At 50.9% G+C, this 24,399-nt stretch overlaps 1 protein-coding gene across 12 annotated transcripts; it reads right to left on the reverse strand.

Moving 5' to 3' along the window:
• Positions 1 to 1,693: 1,693 nt before the first annotated feature.
• ACP5 (acid phosphatase 5, tartrate resistant) lies at positions 1,694 to 24,379 on the reverse strand. Of its 12 annotated transcripts, none has more exons than XM_063657877.1 (10): positions 24,265 to 24,373; positions 16,542 to 16,711; positions 9,579 to 9,716; positions 5,853 to 6,080; positions 5,594 to 5,773; positions 4,618 to 4,704; positions 4,096 to 4,356; positions 3,755 to 3,882; positions 3,281 to 3,626; positions 1,694 to 2,282 (listed from the first exon to the last, which is right to left on the reverse strand). In XM_063657877.1, exons 7-10 carry the CDS (start codon positions 4,354 to 4,356, stop codon positions 2,040 to 2,042), a joined length of 978 nt encoding a protein of 325 aa, XP_063513947.1. In that variant the 5' UTR covers positions 4,618 to 4,704; positions 5,594 to 5,773; positions 5,853 to 6,080; positions 9,579 to 9,716; positions 16,542 to 16,711; positions 24,265 to 24,373; the 3' UTR covers positions 1,694 to 2,039. The 12 variants fall into 12 exon arrangements, with proteins under 12 accessions (XP_063513947.1, XP_054320009.1, XP_054320008.1 ...); XM_054464034.2 differs by having other exon boundaries at positions 5,594 to 5,666; positions 9,579 to 9,640; positions 16,542 to 16,704; positions 24,265 to 24,371; XM_054464033.2 differs by having other exon boundaries at positions 9,579 to 9,640; positions 16,542 to 16,704; positions 24,265 to 24,371.
• Positions 24,380 to 24,399: the final 20 nt, after the last annotated feature.

Raw genomic sequence — 24,399 nt, forward strand, 5'->3', positions numbered from 1 at the left:
TAAAAATACAAAAAATTAGCTGGGCGTGGTGGCGGGCGCCTGTAGTCCCAGCTACTGGGGAGGCTGAGGCAGGAGAATGGCGTGAACCCAGGAGGCAGAGCTTGCAGTGAGCCGAGATCACGCCGCTGCACTCCAGCCTGGGCGACAGAGTGAGACTCCGTTTCAAAAAAAAAAAAAAAATTAGCTGGGCGTGGTGGCGCGTGCCTATAATCCCAGCTACTCGGGAGGCTGAGGCAGGAGAATTGCTTGAATCTGGGAGTTGGAGGTCGCAGTGAGCCGAGATCACGCCACTGCACTCCAGCCTGGCGACAGAGTGAGACTCCGTCTCAAAAATAAAAAAAGGAAATAATAAAGGGAATGTTTTGATTATGGAGGCATAGACTATATAGAGAAAGAAAATGATTAATATTAGTTGCCCCTGGGGTGGAGGAAGACTTGCTTTATGTTGTACCCTTCTTTCTGCTTGGATTTTATTTAATTTTTTTTTTGAGACAGAGTCTTGCTCTATCACCCAGGCTGGAGTGCAGTGGCACAATCTCAGCTCGCTGCAACCTCCGCCCTTACCTCCCCACCCCCCTTACCCCCAAACCCCCCAGGCTCAAGCAATTCTCTCGCCTCAGCCTCCCAAGTAGCTGGGATTACAGGCATGTGTCACCATGCCTAGATAAGTTTTGTATTTTTAGTAGAGATGGGGTTTCACCATGTTGGCCAGGCTAGTCTCGAAATTCTGTCCTCAAGTGATCCAACCACCTAGGCCTTGCAAAGTGCTGAGCCATCGTGCCTGGCCTGTTTTCTTTATTTTTTTGAGACAGATTCTTGCTCTGTCACCCAGGCTGGAGTACAGTGGCACAATCTCAGCTCATTGCAACCTCCGCCTCCTGGGTTCAACCAGTTCTCCTGCCTCAGCCTCCTGAGTAGCTAGGACCATAGGCTCCTGCCACCACAACTGGCCAATTTTTTTTTCTTTAGACAGAGTTTCACTCTTGTTGCCCAGGCTGGAGTGCAGTCGTGCAATCTTGACTCACTGCAACCTCCACCTCCCAGGTGCAAGTGATTCTCCTGCCTCAGACTCCCGAGTAGCTGGGATTACAGGCACTTGCCAGCAAGCCTGACTCATTTTTTGTATTTTTAGTAGAGATGGGGTTTCACTATGCTGGCCAGGCTGATCTCGAACTCCTGACCTCAAATAATTCACACGCTTTGGTCTCCCAAAGTGCTGGGATTACAGATGTGAACCACTGAGCCTGGCCTCTGCTTGGATTTTATTTTTTTTTTTATTTTTGAGATGGAGTCTCGCTCTTTCGCCCAGGCAGGAGTGCAGTGGCGCTATCTTGGCTCACTACAAGCTCCGCCTCCTGGGTTCACACCATTCTCCTGCCTCAGCCTCCCGAGTAGCTGGGACTACAGGCGCCCGCCACCATGCCCAGCTAATTTTTTGTATTTTTAGTAGAGACGGGGTTTCACTGTGTTAGCCAGGATTGTCTCAATCTCGTGACTTTGTGATCCGCCTGCCTCGGCCTCCCAAAGTGCTGGGATTACAGGCCTGAGCCACCGCGCCCGGCCGGATTTTAAAATCACATCCATGGATAAGGCAACTTGGTCATGGATGGGGTAAGAGATGGAGGCAAGGAACAGCAGCTCAGGGGAGCCCAGCCACTCTAACCAGGAGAACATAACACACCAGTGGCACTGGTTCAGCCTTGGCAACTATTCTTTTATTGAACATCAGTGACAGAAAGATGCTTGATTTAGGAGGAAGCTTTCCCTCCCTCCCCCGTTGCACCCCGGAACTCAGCAAAAGTGAGCCAGCCATAGAGCGTAACACTGTGGCTGGGACACATGTCCATGTCTGTTTCACATACGTGGGCATCTGTGCCACAAGGGTCACGTGGCACCACAGTTCATCAGCTGTGTTCCCCCTTCCTGCCCTGCTGCAGCGCCACAGGTCAGAGGAAAAGCTTGCCTGTGAGCAGGCTCCCGGCAGGGCCCACCCACCCAACAGTGGAGATCGGGCCTCAGAGCTGGGCAGTCATGGGGGTTCAGGGCCTGGCTCGCCTCGGCAGGCTGGTCTTAAAGAGGGACTTGCCCGAGGCCTCGATGTAAGTGACAGTCATCTCTTTGGAGCTGATCTCCACATAGGCAAAGCCACCCAGTGAGTCTTCAGTCCCATAGTGGAAGCGCAGATAGCCGTTGGGGACCTTGCGCTGGTGCCGCTTCGAGGGGTCCATGAAATTCCCAGCCCCACTCAGCACGTAGCCCACCCCGTTCTCATCTTGCAGGTACTGAGGATGGAGGACAAGGGGTCAGTAGAGACCCAGCTTTGAGCAGAGCCCTGCCTAAGGTCTAGGGCTTGATCTGGCCCTAACCACAGTCACCTTGAGGTATGTAACCCCTCCTGGCTTCAATTTCCTGACTTTTAGGAGTGTATTAATCCTATTTCATAGGTAGAGCACTTAGTAAGAAATTGGTGGCCAGGTGTGGTGGCTCACGCCTGTAATCCCAGCACTTTGGGAGGCTGAGGGGGTTGATTGCTTGAGCCCAGGAATTTGAGACCAGCCTGGGCAACATAGTGAGACCTTGCCTCTACAAAAAAATGCACAAGGGCCGGGTGCAGTGGCATATGCCTATAATCCCAGCACTTTGGGAGGCCGAGGCAGGCAGATCACTTGAGGTCAGGAGTTCGAGATCAGCCTGGCCAACATGGTGAAACCCCGTCACTACTAAAATATAAAAATTAGCAAGGATTGGTGGCCCATGCTTGTAATCCCAGCTACTTGGGAGGCTGAGACAGGAGAATTGCTTGAACCCAGGAGGCAGAGGTTGCAATGAGTCGAGATCGTGCCACTGCACTCCCTCTCAAAAAAAAACAAAAAACAAAAAACAAAAATTAGCTGCACGTGGTGGCCCACGCCTGTAGTGTCAGCTGCTCTGGAGGCTGAAGTGGGAGGATCACCTGAGCCCGGGAGATTGAGGCTGCAGTAAGGCCTGATTGCACCACTGCACTCCAGCCTGGGCGAAAAACAGTGAGTGAGACCTTGTCTCCAAAAAAAAAAAAAAAAAAAAAAAAGAGATTAAAAAAAGAAAGAAAGAAATTGGCAATTCAAAGATTATTCTGGCTTCGGAGTGTTTTCCTGGTTAGACAGCAAGATTTGAGGGACAGTCTAGACATTCTGAAGGCCACAGGAGCCCCTCAAACAGCAGGAGGACCCCAGCCATGTGGACATCAGCTGGGATGGGGACCCCCCTCACCCAGCCCCCACCCCACCCACAGGGCCCTCACCTGCAGATTGTGATCGTGGCCGCACAGGTAGGCGGTGACCCCGTATGTGGCCAGCAGTGGCCGTAGCTGCTTGACCAGGCAGTGGGTAGGCCCGTGCTCGGCTATGGACCACACGGGGTAGTGGCCAGCCACCAGCACGTAGTCCTCCCTGGCCGCCGCCAGCTGTTTCTTGAGCCAGGACAGCTGTGTGCGGGCCAGCTTCACGTCTCGGGGCCTCTCAGGCTGCTGGCTGAGGAAGTCATCCGAGTTGCCACATAGTGTCACAGTGTCCAGCATAAAAATGGCCACAGACACATTGGTCCGTGGGATCTTGAAGTGCAGGCGGTAGAAAGGGCTGGGGAAGTTCCTATGGAGGGGATAGAGGTCGTGGGTGCACATCTTGGGCACAGAAGTCCCAGGGTCCCCTCAAGCCACAGGGCCCCTGTGTCCCTGCTGTGTGAGGATCTGGGGGAGGCAGGGCTGAGGGTGGCTCACCAGCGCTTAGAGATCTTAGAGTATGCAATCTGGGCAGAGACGTTGCCAAGGTGGTCATGGTTTCCGGCCAGCACGTACCAGGGCACTTTGCGAAGGGAGCGGTCAGAGAATACGTCCTCAAAGGTCTCCTGTAGCAAACAGATAGGGCAGGCCTCTTCCCTGGGGTCAATGGCTACGCTGATCCTCCCACCAAGTCAGGATAAGGGAGATATTGAATGCTCCCGGCGCCCAAAGGTGCCCCATCACCTTCCCTCTGCCCTCTCCAAAGGAAGGTCACTAGGTAAGGCGGCTTCTTCCCACTGCCCGCCCCCACCTCCTGCCCCACTCTGTTGGGCACAGACCTGGAACCTCTTGTCATTGACGTCTTGCACACCAGTGAAGTAAAAATTGTCCCCTAGAGACAGGATGAAGTCTGCACCCAGGATCTGCACAGTCCGAGCGATCTCCTTGGCATTGGCCATTTCCCGGGCCGTGTGGAATGGGGCATTGGGGACGCCTCCCCAGTCACCCACGGCTACAAAGCGCAGGGCAGGGGTGGCACCATCAGCCAGGGAGGGTAGCAACAAGGCTTGCAGGATGAGCAACGCCGTCCACATGTCCATCTGGGAGAAGAGAGACAAGCATAGGTGGCCCGGGCTGTGACAAGGGCAGGGAGGCCTTGAGACCCCTGCCTGCCCTGAGATAGAGGGAGACTGCTTGCTGCAGGCTGCCCCTGCGGGAACCCCTTGGTGCCCTAATTCTCAGGACGCGGCTGCACAAGCTGGCTTAGGGTAGGGGGGGCGGTCTGTGAGAGGGCGAGCTGCACCAAGATGGCCCCGCAGGCGCATTTCACCCTCCTTCCACCTAGCCTGCCCAGCACTCACCCTGGGGGAGACACAGGCCAGTCACCGGAGGCTCTGAGAGGCTGGTGGGCTCCAGAGCAGAACTGCCAGTCCCTGAGCCTTTATTCCCTGAGGAGGAAGTGGATCATTAGTGAGGATGATGCAGTTTCTCCGAGGGCTGTCCCGGGAGCCCTCCCCTTGGGTCATGTGAGCCCTGGACTTCTCTGGAGCAGGACACCGGATTGGGGTGGGGGTGGGAGGATCTGGGCACACGTGTGCAGCAGCCTCGGCCCACACAGCCTCTGGGTCTACCTGCAGGGGCCTGTTTGTGCTGTAGGGTTGACACGTCCAGGTATTTCTGTGTGTCTGTGTATCTCAGTGTGAGTGTGTGTGTGTGTGCACGCTGGGATTACCCAAGACACATCTCCTGCACCTTCTTTCTCTGAGTAAGGGCTTGCCTGTGTGTGTCTGGGTGTGTCTTGCTTCCTGCATGCAGCTGCGCATGACTACCTGGGCCTCGGCTCTGTACCTGATGGTGTTGCTGCAGACCTGTATGCTGAGCCTGCGAGGCCTGTGTGGCTTGTCTGCGATGCACGCCTGTGTTCTCACGTGGCTCTGGGTGGGAATCCCTATGGATGGAGTTTTGTGTGTGTCCACGTGTGTGTGCCTGGGTTGCGTCTCTAGGATGGGTTGCATATCTGGTGTGGGAGCTGTGTTTGACAACATCTGAGTGCGGGACTCCGCGTGTGTCCCCGTCCTCCCCCGCCCTCTCTCCACCCCACACATAAACACCAACGGGCCTCCCTTTTCCAGGAAGTCCTGCCCACACCCTCCCCTCTCCCCAGACTCCCATTCCTGCAGGAGGAACCAGGCAGGAGGCAGCTAGCTGGTGATAGCGCGCGTGACCACAGACCTCTGACCCTCATAGTCTCAGCAGCTGTCTGCAGGCCCTCCACGGGACCGCAGCCTGGGAGGGCAGGAGGCCCTGTACCTAAGGCCGGTCTGACCTGCTCCTCACCTCCCTGCCTGCCTCCTCCGTGCTGGGCGCCGCCGCGACACGTCCCGCGGACATTCACGAGTCCCTTCAGTCCCTGCGAGCGCGGACCCGGGAGAGAGCTCTCATTCAACGCTGAGGCCACTGGCTCACAGATCTCCCCGGGTCACCCTGCGAAGTGCTTGTTCCCCCCTATTCCCAGCCCTGCAGCAGCAACAAACGGGAAGGAAGTGGGTGACGAGGACAGGCAGAGACCCCTCCCACGGGGCCGCCCGCATCTCACCTGCCGTCGGCGGGGCGGGCGTTGCGGCCGGTGCCCAGCTGCAGATCCGCAGGCGATCGCACTCCTGTGCGGCCCCAGCTTTAAGCAGGCAGCGGCCGATCCGTCCTGCTCGAGGGCTCGGGGCTGACCCAGGTGAGCCCCGGGGGGGAGGGCGGGCGCCTCGGCCTCCCCGCCCCGGAACACTGCACCGCCCAGAGCCGCCACGCCTCCTGGCTGTAGGCTCCGCATCTGTAAAATGGGCCGATGAACCCCAAAGGTCGGCTCAGACCCACGGACTGCAGCTGCAGCTGGGCCAGAAGGGGTGGCCCAGCTTCATCGGAAAGGAGCCGATTTCATCCTTTTCCTTCCTCCATGCCAACCAGGAGCCTCCATCTGCCTGGGACCCTTTGGGGGCACCCATGGGCCCACAGCCCCAGGACCACAGCACTGGGTGGGGTTTCAGCACTGGGTGGGGTTTCAGCCCTGGGGCCAAGCTCTTGTAAGGTCTGTCATCATCTTCTCCTGTTGTTTTGTTTTTGTTTGTTTGTTTGTTTGTTTTGAGACGGAGTCTCGCTCTTTCACCCAGGCCGGACTGCAGTGGCGCGATCTCGGCTCACTGCAAGCTCTGCCTCCCGGGTTCACACCATTCTCCTGCCTCAGCCTCCCGAGTAGCTGGGACTACAGGCGCCCGCCACCGCGCCCGGCTAATTTTTTGTATTTTTTAGTAGAGACGGGGTTTCACCGTGTTAGCCAGGATAGTCTGGATTTCCTGACCTCGTGATCCGCCCGCCTCGGCCTCCCAAAGTGCTGGGATTACAGGCGTAAGCCACCGTGCCCGGCCTGTTTTTGTTTTTTTTGAGACAGTTTTGTTCTGGTTGCCCAGGCTGGAGTGCAGTGGCGCAATCTTGGCTCACGCAACCTCGGCCTCCCGGATACAAGGGATTCTCCTGCCTCAGCCTCCCTAGTAGCTGTGATTACAGGCACGCGCCACCACGCCCGGCTAATTTTATATTTTTAGTAGAGACAGGGTTTCTCCATGTTGGCCAGGCTGGTCTCCAACGCCCGACCTCAGGTGATCTGCCCATCTCAGCCTCCCAAAGTTCTGCGATTACAGATATGAGTCACCGTGCCTGGCCAGTCTCCTGTTTTTTTTAAAAAACTTATTATTTAGCCGGTGCGGTGGCTCACACCGTAATCCCGGCACTTTGGGAGGCCGAGGTGAGCGGATCACTTGAGGTCAGGTGTTCCAGACCAGCCTGGGCAACATGGCGAAACCTTGTCAATACTAAAAAGACAAAAATTAGCCGGAGGTGCTGGCTTGAACCCAGGAGGCAGAGGTTGCAGTGAACTGAGACCGTGCCACTGCACTCCAACCCAGGAGGAGGAGGAGGTTGCACTGAGCTGAGATCGTGCCACTACACTCCAGCCTGGGCGACAGAGCAAGACTCTGTCCCCAAAAAAAACAGAAAAAAAAAAAAAAAAAAAAAAAAGAAAAGAAAGAAATCTGAAGCAATTATGACCAAATGTTAACATCTGTTTCTTCACGTGGTGGGTACAGGCGTGTTTTGGAAGCTTCTATGCTTCCTGTATTTTGAGATCACACAAAATTATGTTTATTATCTTATTGTGCTACATGATCTTTGTAGAAAAGTTGGTAAATTCTGGAATGCACGAAGAAAAAGATTATAATAGCCAGTAATACCCCTGCCCAGAGAGACAGTATCCATTAATTTTTCTCTGCCTATGTTTGTCTTCGGAAAAATGGGATACTATTGGCCCTATTTTATAACTTTTTAATTTGTATTAACACTTTCTATATTTTTTAAATTGAAAAAGCTGGCCAAGCGTGGTGGCTCAGGCCTGTAAACCCAGCCAATGTGGGAGGATTGCTTGAGCCCAGGAGTTCAGGAACAGCCTGGGCATCATGGCGAGACCACATCGCTACAAAAAAACAAAACAAAACAAAAAAACAAAATTAGCCAGGCATGGTGGTGCACACCTGTGGTTCCATCTACTCAGGAAGCTGAGATGGAGGATCGCTTGAGCCTGGGAGTTTGAGGCTGCAATGAGCTATGATTGCACCACTGACCTTCAGCCTGGGCAACACAGCTAGACTCATCTCAGAGAGAGAGAGAGAGAGAGAGAGCACAATGAAAAAAATAAACCTGATCTTGCACAGAGCATGTAATAAAACCTGTGGGTTCTTGGCTATCTCTCTCTGGTCTCCAGGGTTCTGAATAAGCTCTTTTCTCTCCATTCACCCAGGAGAACTCTCTTCTGCTGATTTTCTGTGGAGCTAGATCAGGATGTGACTCAAAATCTCCTTCCACCTCCACCCTTTCCTATTTTCCCAACACGAGTGTCAATCTCAGATGTCAACAACCCCACGAGTGAGTTCCTCCTTTTGCCAATACATCCAGGTCCTGTTCTCCGCTGCTGTCTCTACCCAATCCCTTTCCTTCTTTCCTCCTGCCAATCCTGCTTTCCCTGTTTCTTGCTCCTCTGACCTCCTTCGCATTGCTTGACTCTCAGATACACTCTGGCTTCAGGGTCTTGGCACTTTCTGTTCTGCCTGCCTGGAAGAGTCTTCCTTAGTCAGATACTGAGGTCACCCATTGTGTTCAAGTTCCTTTAATTTATCTGAAATGAGTCTGGGTGTGGTGGCTCACGCCTGTAATCCCAGCACTTCGGGAGGCCAAGCCGGGTGGATCACTTGAGGCCAGGGGTTCGAGACCAGCCTGGCCAACATGGTGAAACCCCGTCTCTACTAAAAATACAAAAATTAGCTAGGTGTGGTGGAACAAACCTGTGGTCCCAGCTACTCAGGAGGTCGAGGCAGGAGAATTACTTGAACCTGGGAGGCGGAGGTTGCAGTGAGCCAAGATCATGCCACTGTACTCTAGCCTGGGTGACAGAGTGAGACTCTGTCTCAAAAAAAAAAAAAAAGAAAAAGATAATTTATCTGAAATTATCTGAAATGCACCACCCTGCCCCCATCATTGTCTGACTCTCCTGTTGCTGCAGTTTTCTCTGCAGCACTTACCAGTGCTTGAGAAAACCACCCACTCGTTTATCTTGCTTTCAGTTTATCTTGCTTTCAGTCTGTCTTCGGTTAATGAAAGCTTTTTTTTTTCTTTCTTTTTTCTTTTTCTAAAACAGAGTCACCCAGGCTGGAGAGCAGTGATGCGATCACGGCTCACTGCAGACTCAACCTTCTGGGCTCAGGGGATCTTCCCACACCCCTCGGCCTCCTGAGAATTGAGACTACAGGCACACACCACCACACCCAGCTAATTTTTGTATTTTTTGTAGAGGCAGGGATTTGTCACCTTGCCCAGGCTGCTCTTGAACTCCTGAGTTCAAGCAATCCTCCCAAATCAGCCCCGCAAAGTGCTGGGATTACAGGTGTGAACCACTGCCCCTGGCCTGTTTATTTAAAAAATTAATATTCATTCTCAGTTTATTGGCTAAGCTTAGAAGTAGTATCAGAATGTTTAAGAGAACTTACTGTTCTCCTTTTATTTGTATGTTTGCATTGTAAATTTTTAATAACTGATAAGGACTTCTCAAGGTGTTTGCTTGGTGGAGACATTTAAAAAGATTAAAGAATAGGCCAGGTGCAGTGGCTCACGCCTGTAATCCCAGCACTTTGGGAGGCCGAGGCGGGTGGATCATGAGGTCAGGAGATTGAGACCATCCTGGCTAACATGGTGAAACCCCATCTCTACTATAAATACAAAAAATTACCTGGGTGTGGTGGCACGTGCCTGTAGTCCCAGCTACTCAGGAGGCTGAGGCAGGAGAATCGCCTGAACCCGAGAGGCAGAGGTTGCAGTGAGCTGAGATTGCACCATTGCTCTCTAGCCTGGGTGACAGAGCAAGACTCTGTCTCAAAAAATAATAATAAATTAAAAGATTAAAGAATAAGCTGGCACAGTGGCTCACACCTGTCATCCCAACACTTCTTGTAGAGACCTCATTTCTTAAAAAAAAATTAGCTGGGCGTGGTTGTGTGCACCTGTAGCCCAGCTACTTGGGAGGCTGAGGTGGGAGCATTGCTCAGGAGGTCAAGCCTGCAGTGAGCCATGATTGCACCACCGCACTCCAGTCTGGGTGACAGAGCTGAGACACTGTCTCTAAAAAATAATAATAATTGGCCGGGCACGGTGGCTCACACCTGTAATCCCAGCACTTTGGGAGGCTGAGGCGGGTGGATCAGGAGGTCAGGAGACCGAGACCATCCTGGCTAACACGGTGAAACCCTGTCTCTAGTAAAAATACAAAAAAATTAGCTGGGCATGGTGGCGGGCGCCTGTAGTCCCAGCTACTCGGGAGGCTGAGGCAGGAGAATGGCATGAACCCGGGAGGTGGAGCTTGCAGTGAGCCGAGATCGCGCCACTGCACTCCAGCCTGGGTGACAGAGAGAGACTCCGTCTCAAAAAAAAAAGTAATCATCATCATCATCATCATCATTATTATTATTATAGTAGTAGTAAAAGAGTATAGAATAAAGTGCATCACACTTATAAAATGTAAAATGTTAATTTCAATCCACTAAACTTATAAACAGACCCAAATATGCATCCAGTGACCTCTTAAAGTGATACTTATTTTTCTTTTTGTTGAGATGGAGTCTCACTCACTCTGTCACCCAGGCTGGAGCGCAGTGGTGTGATCTTCAGCTCATCCCAACCTCCGTCTCCCAGGTTCAAGTGATTCTTCTGCCTCAGCCTCCCAAGTAGCTGGGATTACAGGTGTGTGCCACCATGCCCAGCTAAGTTTTTTGTATTTTTAGTAGAGATGGGGGGTTTTACTATGTTGGCCAGGATGGTCTGGAACTCCTGACCTCAAGTGATCCATCTGCCTTGGCATCCCAAAGTGCTGGGATTACAGGCCTGAGGCCAGGCCCTGAATTAATTTTTTGATGTTTCACTTTGCCAGGTATATAAGTAACATGTTAGTTGTGATTGTAACTAAATAAAGGCTTAAGGGAAACTGTGTTTCTAAATTTCTAAATTGACTACACATTTACAAAGGAACCCACAAAGATGGATTTTTGGGCCGGGCGCAGTGGCTCACGCCTGTAATCCCAGCACTTTGGGAGGCTGAGGCGGACAGATTGCCTGAGTTCAGGAGTTCAAGACCAGCCTGGGCAACAAGGTGAAACCCTGTCTCTACTAAAATACAAAAAAATTAGCTGGGCATGGCAGCGAGCACCTGTAATCCCAGCTGCTTGGGAGGCTGAGGCAGGAGAATTGCTTGAACCGGGGAGGCAGAGGTTGCAGTGAGTCGAGATCACGCCACCGCACTCCAGCCTGGGCGACACAGTGAGACTCGATCTTAAAAAAAAAAAAAAAAAAGATGGATTTTTCGGGGCCCCAAGCCTTCAAAATTCCAAACGCTGTCATGAGTTAGTTTGATTTGAGGAACCAAAAATTGGCTTTTGTGGGTGGAGCAGAGTGAGCAAGGGGGAAGTGAGTCCGGAAGGTTGAGTCTGCAAGGTCAAGGGCAAGGAACAGAGAAGGGGGTGGTGGGGCAGGTTGCATGTGCTCTTGGGGGCTGCAGGCAAGGGGGCTTTTATCTGGGTGAGGTGGGAGCCACAGAGGGTTCTGATCAGAGGGACAGATCTGACTTAGATTTTGCATGATGTCCCCCAGCTGTGGGCTGCAGGGCATGGGCTGCTGAATAGGTGGTTTAGGTGGGCAAAGATGGGTCATGGTGCCCCCCACCCTTTAAAAATTAAAAGACAGGGCCAGGCGCAGTGGCTTACGCCTGTAATCCCAGCACTTTGGGGAGCTGAGGTGGGCGGATCACCTGAGGTCAGGTGTTTCAGACCAGTCTGACCAATAAGGTGAAACCCCATCTCTACTAAAAATACAAAAAAATTAGCCAGGCGTGGTGGCAGGTGCCTGTAATCCCAGCTACTCGGGAGGCTGAGGCAGGAGAATCGCTTGAACCCGGGAAGCGGAGGTTGCAGTGAGCCAAGATCGTGCCACTGCACTCCAGCCTGGGTGACAAGAGCAAGACTGTCTCAAATAATAATAATAGGCCGGGCACGGTGGCTCACACCTGTAATCCCAGCACTTTGGGAGGTTGAGATGGGTGGACCACTCGAGCCCAGGAGTTTGAGACAAGCCTGGGTGACACAGTGAGACCCCATCTGAATTTTTTTTTTTTTTTTTTTTGAGACAGAGTCTCACTCTGTCGCCCAGGCTAGAGTACAGTGGCGCGATCTCAGCTCACTGCAAGCTCCGCCTCCCGGGTTCACGCCATTCTCCTGCCTCAGCCTCCTGAGTAGCTGGGACTACAGGCGCCCGCCACCACGCCTGGCTAATTTTTTGTATTTTTTAGTAGAGACGGGGTTTCACCATGTTAGTAAGGATGGTCTGGATCTCATGACCTTGTGATCCGCCCACCTTGGCCTCCCAAGGTGCTGGGATTACAGGTGTGAGCCACCACGCCCAGCCTGAATTTTTCTTTTTTTAAAGATTAAAAAGGCAGAGCCTCTCTGCTCCTCCCATTTGACAGACAGCCACATCTTTTCATGCAGTGAAAAAGGCATGTCCCCGAGACACTGTGGTGAAAGTGAAGGCAGGAGTAAATGGATTTGGCCATATTGGGTGCCTGGTCACCAGGGCACCAGAGCTGCTTTTAACTCTGGCAGAATGGATGTTGTCACCTCAATGACCCCTTCATTGACCTCAACTACATGGTCTACATGTTCCAATATGATTCTACCCACGGCAAGTTCCACGGCACCATCAAAGCTGAGAAGTGGGCTGGGTGTGGTGGCTCATGCTTGTAATCTCAGCTACTTAGGAGGTTGAGGTGGGAGGATCACTTGAGACCAGGAGTTCAGGACCAGCCTAGGCAACATAGGGAGATCCTCTCTCTCTTAAAAAAAAAAAAAAAAAGACTGAGAAAGAGAAGGGAAGCTTGTCATCAATAGAAAATGGGAATCTCAACCCCATCTTCCAGAAGCCAGATCCCAGCAAAATCAAATCGGGTGATGATGCTGGCACTGGTTATGTCATGGAGTCCACCACTAGCATCTTCACTACCATGGGGAAGGCTGGGGCTCACTTAGAGTGGGCAGCCAAAAGGATCACCATCTCTGCCCCCTCTGCCCATGCCCCCATGTTTGTGATGGACGTGAACCATGAGAGGTACAAAAACCTCATGATCGTCAGCAATGTCTCCTGCACCACCAACTGCTTACCACCCGGCCAAAGTCATCCGTGACAACGTTTTTTTTTGGTTTTGTTTTGTTTTCTTTCTTTTTTCTTTTTTTGTTTTAAATAAGGATGGAGGCCAGGTGCAGTGACTCATGCCTGTAATCCCAACACTTTGGGAAGCTGAGGTGGGAGGATCACTTGAGCCTAGGAGTTCAAGACCAGCCTGGCCAACACAGCAAGACTCTGTCTCTACAAAAAGTTTAAAAAAAATTATCCAGGCCTGGTGGGGTGTATCTGTAGTCCCAGCTATTCGAGAGGCTGAGGTGGGAGGGTTGCTTGAGCTTGGGAGGTTGAGGCTGCAGTGAGCCGGGTGACGGAGTAAGACCCTATTTCATAAATAAATAAATAGAGACGGGGGTCTCACTTTGTTGCCCAGGCTGGTCTTAAACTCCTGGGCTCAAGCGATGCTCCCACTTTGGCTTCCCAAAATGCTGAGATAACAGGCTGAGCCACTGACCCTGGTCATCCATGACAATTTGGCATCATGGAGGGGCTCATGACCACAGCCCCTCTGGGAAACTGGCGTGACAAACATCATCACTGCATCTACTGGCGCGGCCAAGGCTGTGAGCAAATTCCTGCACTGAACAGGAAGCTCACTGGCACAGCCTTCCGAGTCCCTGCCGCCAATGTGTTGGTGGTTGACCCGACCTGCCGTCTGGAGAAACCTGCCAAATATGATGACCTCAAGAAGGTGGTGAAACAGGCATTAGGGGGGCCCCCTCAAGGGCATCCCAGGCTACATTGAGAACAAGGTTATATCCTCTGCCTTTATTTTTAAATTATAGTTATTTATTTTTTTGATATGGAGTCTCGTTCTGTTGCCCAGGCTGGAGTGCCGTGGCGTGATCTTGGCTCACTGCAACCTCCGTCTCCTGGGTTCAAGCGATTAATTCTCCTGCCTCAGCCTCCCGAATAGCTGGGATTACAGGCGCATACCGCCACACCCAGCTAATTTTTTGTATTTTTAGTAGGGACGGGGTTTCACTGTGTTGGCCAGGCTGGTCTCGAAATCCTGACCTCAAGTGATCCACCCGCCTCAGCCTCCCAAAGTGCTGGGATTACAGGCCTGAGCCACCGCGCCCGGCCGTCTCCTCCGACTTTAACAGCGACACCCATCCTTCCACCTTCTGTGCTGGGGCTGGCATTGCCCTTGATGACACTTTGTCAAGTTCATTTCCTGGCATGACAATGTATTTGGCTTTAGCAAAAAGGTGGTGGTCCACACTGTCTCCAAGGAGTAAGACCCTCAGACCAGGAGCTCCAGTGACAGTATGAGAGGAAGACAGAGGCCCTCAGCTACTTGGGAGTCCCTGCTGCACTCAGCCCCCCACCACACTGAAAATCTCCCCACACACAGTTTCCATGCCAGACTCCCTGAAGAACAGGTAGGGGCCTATCAATAAAGCAATAAGGTCCTCTGTACTTAGAGAAAAAAACAAAAAACAAAAAATGAAAATTACTCTTGCCTGTAATCCCAGCATTTAGGGAGGCTCAGGCGGGAAGATTGCTTGAGGCTAGGAGTTTGAGACCAACCTGGGCAATATGGTGAGACTTTGTCTCCAATACAGATAGATGATAGACTGTCTCCAATAGAGATAGATGATAGACGGATGGATAGAAGATAGATGATTAGATAGACGAGAGAGAGAGAGAGAGAGAGAGAGAGATAGAAGATAGATAGATTAGATAGACGAGAGAGAGAGAGAGAGAGAGAGAGAGAGAGAGAGAGAGAGAGAGAGAGAGCGCGAGCCTTTTACAGACGTTCAGACGTTTTTACCTGTCCACTGCTGCCCCTATATGGCCACAGCCTGAACTGCAGCACCGTCCGCAGACCCAGTTTCCCTTTTGGAGAAGAAGTTAATGCTCCTTCCAGCCCCACTTGCCACTAGGCCTGTGCAGGGCGTGGACAGATTCTACAGTGGATCCAGCCAGAGACTGCCCCAGAGAAACTTCCAGGGGTAGGATAAGTAAGGTACGCTGGGATTGGAATGTTTGTAGGATAACATGATGAGCAGCCAGATTCCCAGGAAATTGCAAACCATGTCTGCTCTGGTGAGATTCTCAGAGGAGGGGATCTTTAGGCAGTTCTGAGCAGGCACCGGGTAAAAGCCTGGAAAGAGGACCCTGGCTTGGATGGGGCTCTGCCTCACTCACCATGAGCTCCTTGGCGCTATCAGTCAGCACAGTTCAGCTGCATGGGTGTGAGGGTGTCCTGGTGACTGGCTACCCCCATGCCTGCCTCAGTGCACGGGAGGTGGAATTATGGATTTGGTGGGGCTCGCAGAGGCTAAGGGACTGAGTTTCAGTCTGGAGAATGGGAGGGCAGGATGAGCTGTGGAGGGTCAGGCTGGTGGTTTGGAGGGTGGCATGATGTAAACGTAGCTGTTCGCTGTTGTAGTTTGCCACCACCAATTCAGTCTGGCTAGGTTCCAGGTGGGTCAATAATCTCAAATGGGGCCAGGCGCAGTGTCACACCTGTAATCCCAGCACTTCGGGAGGCCGAGGCGGGTGGATCACTTGAGGCCAGGAGTTCGAGACTAGCCTGGCCAACGTGGTGAAACCTCGTCTCTGCCAAAATATAAAAAATTGGCCGGGTGTGGTGGTGGGCACCTGTAAGCCGAGCTACTCAGGAGGCTGAGGCAGGAGAATCGCTTGAACCCAGGGGGTGGAGGTTGCAGTGAGCCAAGATCGTGCCACTGTACTCCAGCCTGGGCGACAGAGCAAGACTCTGCCAAAAAAAAAAAAAAAAAGAAAAAAAAGTCCCAAATCGGGAGAGGTGAGGTGGGATCTGTCATGCCAAGGAGTTGTTTTTATTGTTTTTTTTGTTTTTTTTTTTCTGAGACGGAGTCTCAGTCTGTCACCCAGGCTGGAGTGCAGTGGTGCCATCTCAGCTCACTGCAAGCTCCGCCTCCCGGGTTCATGCCATTTTCCTGCCTCAGCCTCCCGAGTAGCTGGGACTACAGGCAAGCACCACCATGCCCGGCTAATTTTTGTATTTTTAATAGAGACGGGGTTTCGCCACATTGGCCAGGCTGCTCTCAAACTCCTGGCCTCAAGTGATCCACCCGCCTCAGCCTCCCAAAGTGCCGGGATTACAGGCGTGAGCCACCGCGCCCGGCCAGGAGTTGGTCTTTATATTACCTGCCTCCCACCTCTTTCCTCAATGATTTGAACGTTTGATCATTTGAATGTTTGAATGTTTGATCCTCGTGATCAAACATTCCCCTGTTACTCTCTAGACCCTGTCATGCTCCCCCAACCCCTCCCCACATCCTCTCAGATATCCACCAGCTCTAGCCCCCAGGGTAGAAACATCTATCTGTCTCCATCATCAAGTGAAAGCAAATGGTGAGTTCCTCGCCTCAGCCATTGTTAAGCCAGTTGGATGGCAAGGAGGAAAACCCCACCCAAGCCCCACCTAACCCCTGCCCTCCTTTTCATCCCAGCCGGTGCCCACTGATCCCATGGTTACCTGACTTATCCACTGCAGCTCCTGGTCCTTCTATCCTGGGTACCGCTGAACCGCTTGGGAGTAGCAGGCTGAGAAGGCTGTCGGCGGGGACGGGAGGATGTGGGGACCGGCTGGAGTAAGCCCTAGCCAGGGCAGGAAGGAGCGCCACGCAGATGTCCCTCAGCTGTAAACTCCACAATGACCCACCTCACAGTCAGCAACACCAATGGACACTTGTTCCTCTACTCCCGTTATTACTAGGCACCCATTTCTCTCCACCCAAGTTTTTGTTCACCATCCTCAATTATTTATTATTTTTTTGAGATGGAGTCCAGGCTGAAGTGCAGTAGCGCAATCTCGGCTCACTGTAGCCTCCGCCTCCCGGGTTCAAGCGATTCCCCTGCCTCAGTCTCCCAAGTAGCTGGGATTACAGGCCCCCGCCACCACGCCTGGCTACTTTTTGTATTTTTAGTAGAGATGGGGTTTCACCATGTTTGCCAGGCTGGTCTCAAACTCTTGACTTCAGGTCATCTGCCTGCTTCGGCCTCCCAAAGTGCTGGGATTACAGATGTGAGCCACTGCGCCCAGCAGTACCCCCAATTATTTCAGTATTCATGATCCGCAGGAAGGAATACATATGTCTTGTTGTTGTTGTTTTGTTTTGTTTTGTTTTTTGTATTTTTAGTAGAGATGGGATTTTGCCATGTTGGCCAGGCTGGTCTCAAACTCCTGACCTCAGGTGATCCTCCTGCCTCGGTCTCCCAAAGTGCTGGGATTACAGTTGTAAGCCACCATGCTGGGCCATGAATACATATGTTTTATTGAGTTCTTTTTTTTTTTTTGAGATAGGGTCTCACTCTGTTGCCCAGGCTAGACTGCAGTGGCACCATCTACTCACTCCAACCTCGACCTCCCAAGCTCAAACGATTCTCCTACCTCAGCCTCCCCAGTAGCTGGGACTACAGGCGTGCACCACCATACCTAGCTAATTTTTGTATTTTTTGTAGAGACAGGGTTTGGCCATGTTGCCCAGGCTCCTTGTTTTTCAATGAATGTATTTACAGCTATAAATTTTTCCTTCTAGCACTGCTTTCTCTGCATTCCATACATTTTGATATGCTGGATTTTCATATTTGTCTCAAGGTTGTTTTTATTTTTTATTTTATTTATTTTTATTTTTATTTTTTTGAGACAGTTTCCCTCTTGTTGCCCAGTCTGGAATGTAGCGGCATGGTCTTGGCTCACTGCAACCTCCGCCTCCTGGATTCAAGCGATTCTCCTGCCTTAGCCTCCCGAGTAGCTGGGATTACAGGTGCCCGCCACACCAGGCTAATTTTTGTATCATTAGTAGAGATGAGGTTTCACTATGTTGGCCAGGCTGGTCTCGAACTCCTGACCTCAGGTGATCAGCCTCCCAAAGTGCTGGGATTACAGGCATGAGCCAATGTGCCCGGCCTCAATAGCCTCAAGCAATCTTGTCACTTCAACCCCCTAAGCCGGGACTACGGGGAGGCACCACTGTGTCTGGCTTGGATCATATTTTAAACATCTACTCTGCCTATCTCTGTTTTTTGATTGGAAAGTTTAATCCATTTCAATTTAAAGGAATTCCTGAGGTGGAAGGCCCAACTTCAGCCATTTTACCATTTGTGTTCTGTGTGTCTTGGAGCTTTTTTGTTCTTTATTTCTTCTATTACTGCCTTCTTTTCTGTTTGACTTTTTGTAATGAGACTTTTTGATTCTCTTCTTATTTCCTTTCGTGTATTTTCTATAGATATTTTCTTTATGGTTACTATGGGGATTACATTTGACATTCTAAGTTATAATAATATAACTTTATTTTATTTTATTTTGAGACAGAGCCTCATCTGTCACCCAGGCTGGAGTGCAGTGGTGTGATCATGGCTCACTGCAGCATCAACCTCCTGGGCTCAAGCAATCCTCTCACCTCAGCCTCCCGAGTATGTGGGACTATAGGTAAGGCCCACCATCCCTGGCTAACTTAAAAAAAAAAATTTTCTACAGACAAGGTCTTACTACGTTGCCTGAGCTCTTGAACTGGTGAGCTCAAGTGATCCTCTCGCCTCAGCCTCCCAAAGTGCTGGGATTACAGGCATGGGCCACTGTTCCCAGCAAAGGTTTAAATGATACCAATTTAACTTCAATAGCATAGAAATATTCTATTCTATTAATTGAGAACTAGTCTTGCTATGTTGCCCAAGCTTAGATTTGAACTCCTGGGCTCAAGTAATCCTCCTGTTTCAGCCTCCCGAGTAGCTGAGACTACATGCATGTGCCATTATGCCTGGTTATGGTATAAACATACTCTATTTCCTTTTTTCTTTTTTTTTTTTTTTTTTTGAGACGGAGTTTCGCTCTTGTTGCTCAGGCTGGAGTGCAGTGGTGTGACCTCGGCTCACTGCAACCTCTGCCTCCCGGGTTCAAGCGATTCTCCTGCCTCAGCCTCCTGAGTAGCTGGGATTACAGGTGTGTGCTATTACGCTCGGCTAATTTTGTATTTTTAGTAGAGACAGGGTTTCTCCATGTTGGTCAGGCTGGTCTCAAACTCCAGACCTCAGGCAATCCGCCCGCCTCGGCCTCCCAAAGTGCTGGGATTACAGGCATGAGCCATCACGCCTGGCCCAGATACTCTATTTTTATAGTGTCCTCTCCTTTTATGTTATTTTTTAAATTTTTATTTACTGATTTATTTGAGATAGGATCTCACTCTGTGACCTAAGCTGGAGTACAGTGGTGTGATCATGGCTTACTGCAGCCTTGACCTTCTGGGCTCAAATCCTCTCACCTCAGCCTCCCAAGTAGCTGGGACTATAGGTGCCCGCCACCATGACCGGCTAATTTTTTTATTTTTCCACAGAGATAAGGTCTCACTATGTTGCCCAGGCTGGTCTTGAACTCCTGAGCTCAGGCGATCCTCCTGCCTGGACTCCCAAAGTGCTAGGATTACTGGCGTGAGCCACTGCCCCGGGCTCTTTTATGTTATTAATGTCACAAATCACATCTTTGTATATTGAGTGCCCAATATCATAGAAATATAATTATTTTTATTACTTTTCTTGAGAAAGCATCCCACTCTTGTTACCCAGGTTGGAGTGCAGTGGCGTGATCTCAGCTCACTGCAACCTCCACCTCCCGAGTTCAAGCGATTCTCCTGCCTCAGCCTCCCAAGTAGCTGGGATTACAGGCATGCACCACCATGCGTGGCTAATTTTGTATTTTTACTAGAGACAGGGTTTCTCCATGTTGGTCAGGCTGGTCCTGAACTCCCGACCTCAGGTGACGCGCCCGCCTCGGCCTCCCAAAGTGCTGGGATTACAGGCATAGGCCACTGTCCCCGGCTTTCTTTTTGAGACAGAGTCTTGCTCTGTCACCCAGGCTGGAGTGCAGCAGTGCGATCTCAGCTCACTGCAACCTCCGTCTCCCAGGATCAAGCGATTCTCCTGCCTCAGCCTCCTGAGTAGCTGGGATTACAGGCATGCTCCACCACATGTGGCTGATTTTTGTATTTTTAGTAGAGATGGGGTTTCACCATATTGGCCAGGCTGGTCTCGAACTCCTGACCTCAAATGATCCACCCACCTCGGCCTCTCAAAGTGCTGGGATTATAAGCATGAGCCACCGTGCCTGGCCAGTCTTAATTCTTTCTTTCTGGGCCTCTGTGGTAACTGTAATTTCCTCTGTGGTTGCCTTTGAATGACCTAATTGTCAATGTCTGGGTCCCAGGAGAAAAACAAAATAACAAAAGTACAAAAATAAAATAAAATTTCAGCTAAGCGAGGTGGCTCTTGCTTATAATCCCAGCACTTTGAGGGGCTGAGGTGGGAAAATCGCTTGAGTTCAGGAGTTCGAGACCAGCCTGGGCAACATAGCGAGACATTGTCTCTACTAAACCTAAAAAAAAATTATCCACGTATGGTGGCACTTGCCTGTGGTCCCAGTTCCTCGGGAGGCTGAGGTAGGGGGATTGCTTGATCCCAGGAGATCGATGCTGCAGTGAGCTACAATAGCACCACTGCATGCTATCCTGGGTGACAGAGCAATACCTTGTCTTAAAAAAAAAAAAAAGAAAAAGAAAAAGAAAAAAAAACCAATACCTTCCAAATTCATTATGCCAAGGGGAAAAGTTAAGTACTTAAGTCCTAGAAACTGAGTCTTATAATACAGCTTCTCTGATGCATGACTGATGCTTCCTGACCTTGTTTTGAGACTGTAGCCATCACTCTTTGTTCTTCATTCAAACCTATACTAAATGATGTAGGATATATATACCCTTGCGACTGTTACTGCTTTACAATAGAATGTTAAGCAACCCCCATAGAGTGTAATCAACGGTAGTCAATCACATCTTTTTTTTCTAATTTTTAATTTTTTTTTATTTTGAGACAGAGTCTCGCTCTGTCGCCCAGGCTGGAGTGCAGTGGCATGATCTTGGCTCACTGCAACCTCTACCTCCTGGATTCAAGCCATTCTCGTGCCTCAGCCTCTTGAGTAGCTGGGATTACAGGCATGTGTCACTATGCCCAGCTACTTTTTGTATTTTTAATAGAGACAGATTTTCCCTATGTTGGCCAGGCTGGTCTTGAACCCCTGATGTCAGGTGATCCACCTACCTAGGTCTCCCAAAGTGTTGGCATTACAGGCGTGATCCATGGCACCCAGCCTCAAATCTTATGTCTGTATATTAACATCTGTATGGAAATGTATTTCTGTTCAGCACCTCTGTTTTTGCCTATATAGACAATCTTCACTTTTCCCCACACTGGGATCATTGATCACTATTCTTTGGTGTCAGCATGTCCCTGATGACCACCTTTGTACTTTGTGTTTGAATAAGCTCTTTTTTTTTTTTTTTTTTTGAGACAAGGTTTCGCTCTGTCATCCAGGCTGGAGTGCAGTGGTGCCATCATAGCTTACTGCAACCTCGATTTCCTGAGATCAAATGATCCTCCCATCCTAAGCCCCAAGTAGCCGGGACTACAGGTGCACCCTATCATGCCCAGCTTATTAAAAACAATATATTTTTTTGAGAGATAGGATCTCACTATATGGTCCAGGCGGGTCTCAAACTCCTGGGCTCAAGCCATCCTCCAGCCTTGGCCTCCGAAAATGCTGGGATTATAGATATGAGCCACTGTGCCTGGCCTTGAATAAACTATTTTAACTGGACCTTGAGCCTTTTGATTATTTTAGGTTGACAAAGGGAAAAAAATAAAAGGCATCAGCTCTTTATATCCCCCACCACGCCTGGCTAATTTTTTGTATTTTTAGTAGAGACGGGGCTTCACCGTGTTAGCCAGGATGGTCTCAATCTCCTGACCTCGTGATCCACCTGCCTCGGCCTCCCAAAGTGCTGGGATTACAGGCATGAGTCACCGTGCCCGGCCAATTTTTGTATTTTTTTGTAGAGATGGGGTGGGAGGGTTTATTTACTATGTTGCCCAGACTGGTTTCAAACTCCTAGGCTCAAGCAATCCTCCCGTCTTGGCCTCCCAAAGTGCTAGGATTGGAGGCATGAGCCACTGTGCTCAGCCCCTGGCTAATTTTCATATTTTTTAATGGGGTTAGGGGTTGGTCTCACTATGTTGCCCAGGCTGGTTTCAAACTCCTGGGCTCAAGTGATCCTCCTGCCTTGACCTCCTAAAATGCTGGGATTATAGGCATGAGCCACCATGCCTGGCTACAGATTCTTTATGATTTTTATTCTGCCATCTTCCCTGAATCCTCCAACCTGCTTTTCTTTGTTTTCAGGCGAAGTCTTGCTCTGTCGCCCAGGCTGGTGTGCAGTGGCATGATCTCAGCTCACTGCAACCTCCACCTCCCGGGTTCAAAAATTTTTTGTATTTTTAGTAGAGACAGGGTTTCACTATGTTGGCCAGGCTGGTCTCGAACTCCTGACCTCGTTATCCACCTGCGTCAGCCTCCCAAAGTGCTGGGATTACAGGCATGAGCCACTGCGCCCAGCTTAACCTGCCTTTTTTTTTTTTTTTTTTTTTTGTTGAGACGGTTTCACTCTTGTTGCCCAGGCTGGAGTGCAATGGCGTGATCTTGGCTCACCGCAACCTCCACCTCCCCGATTCAAGCAATTCTCCTGCCTCAGCCTCCCGAGTAGCTGGGATTACAGGCATGTGCCACCAGGCCCGGCTAATTTTGTATTTATTTATTTATTTATTTATTTATTTATTTATTTATTTTTGAGACGGAATCTTGCTCTCTCTCCCAGGCTGGAGTGCAGTGGCGCGATCTGGGCTCACTGCAAGCTCCGCCTCCCAGGTTCACGTCATTCTCCTGCCTCAGCCTCCCGAGTAGCTGGGAGTACAGGCACCCGCTGCCACGCCCGGCTAATTTTTGTATTTTTAGTAAAGACGGGGTTTCACTATGTTAGCCAGGATGGTCTCGATCTCCAGACCTCGTGATCCGCCCGCCTCGGCCTCCCAAAGTGCTGGGATTACAGGCGTGAGCCACGGCGCCCGGCCTAATTTTGCATTTTTAGTAGAGACGGGGTTTCTCCATGTCCCGAACTCCCGACCTCAGGTGATCCGCCTACCTCGGCCTCCCAAAGTGCTAGATTACAGGCGTGATCCGTCGCACTCGGCCCGACCTGCCTTTTAATACTAATACATTACTTTGGGTCTCATCCCACATCACTTCATCAGAGAGCATCCTTCCTCTCACCTCAGTTACTTATACTTTTTTTCCACGTATAGATGTTTTTTCAGGGACCGGAGGGTATGGGAGGAAGCCTTGGCACGCCTCATCCCAAATCCCCGCTTACCCGAACATCAGGCCCTCCCTCCTCTTCCTGTCCTCCCTGGCCTAGCCTGGGCTCCCTCCTGTTCTGAGGCAAGGCGATTGCTCCATTTCACAGTGAGTGTGGAGTTTCCTGCACATACTGGTGACCTGGTGTCCAGAAGGAATTAGAAGGAAGAGCTCATGGAGTGCCAGAAGAAGACAGTGCCTACTCTGGCAAGCTAGAAGCAAGCTCTGCATTAAATGCAAATATTGGCCGGGCACGGTGGCTCACATCTGTAACCCCAGCACTTGGGGAGGCCTAGGCAGGAGGATCATTTGAGCCCAGGAATTCAAGACCAGCCTGGTCAACATAGTGAGACCCCTTCCCCCCGCCCCCCCTCCCTGGTCACACACACAGCACCAACAACAAAAACAAAATTAGCAGAGTGTGGTGGGGCGTGCCTTTTGTCCCAGCTACTAGGGAGGCTGAGGCAGGAGGATCGTTTGAGCCCGGGAGATTGGGGCTGGAGTGAGCCGAGATCATGCCACTGCAGTTCAGCCTGGGTGACAGAGCAAGACCCTGAAAGAAAAAAAAGAAAGAAAGGAGGGAGGGAGGGAGGGAGGGAGAGAGGGAGGGAGGAAGGAAGGAAGGAAGAAAGAAAGGAAGGAAGGAAGGAAAAAAAAAAAAAACAAGGCCAGGAGCGGTGGCTCACGCCTGTAATCCCAGCACTTTAGGAGGCCGAGGCGGGCGTATCACTTGAGGTCAGGAGTTCGAGACCAGCCTCGGTAACATGGCGAAACCCCGTCTCTACGAAAAGTACAAAAATTAGCCAGGCGTGGTGGGGGGTGCCTGTAATCCAGCTACTCGGGAGGCTGAGAATCGCTTGAACCCGGGAGGCAGAGATTGCAGTGAGCTGAGATCGCGCCACTGCACCCCAGCCTGGCGACAAGAGCGAAACTCCGTCTCAAAAAACAAACAAACAAACAAACAAACCTTCAAATATCCCTCGGGCTGGGTGCAGGGAGGAAACTCGGCTTGAGAGGCGCAGTGGCTAGAGCCACTCAACACTGCTCCGCACGGCCACGTTTCCATGGCTTCCTACGTCACTCAGGCGTAGGGGGCGGGGCA

This window comes from Pongo pygmaeus, chromosome 20, assembly GCF_028885625.2.
Source record: "Pongo pygmaeus isolate AG05252 chromosome 20, NHGRI_mPonPyg2-v2.0_pri, whole genome shotgun sequence".
Lineage (NCBI taxonomy): Eukaryota > Metazoa > Chordata > Mammalia > Primates > Hominidae > Pongo > Pongo pygmaeus.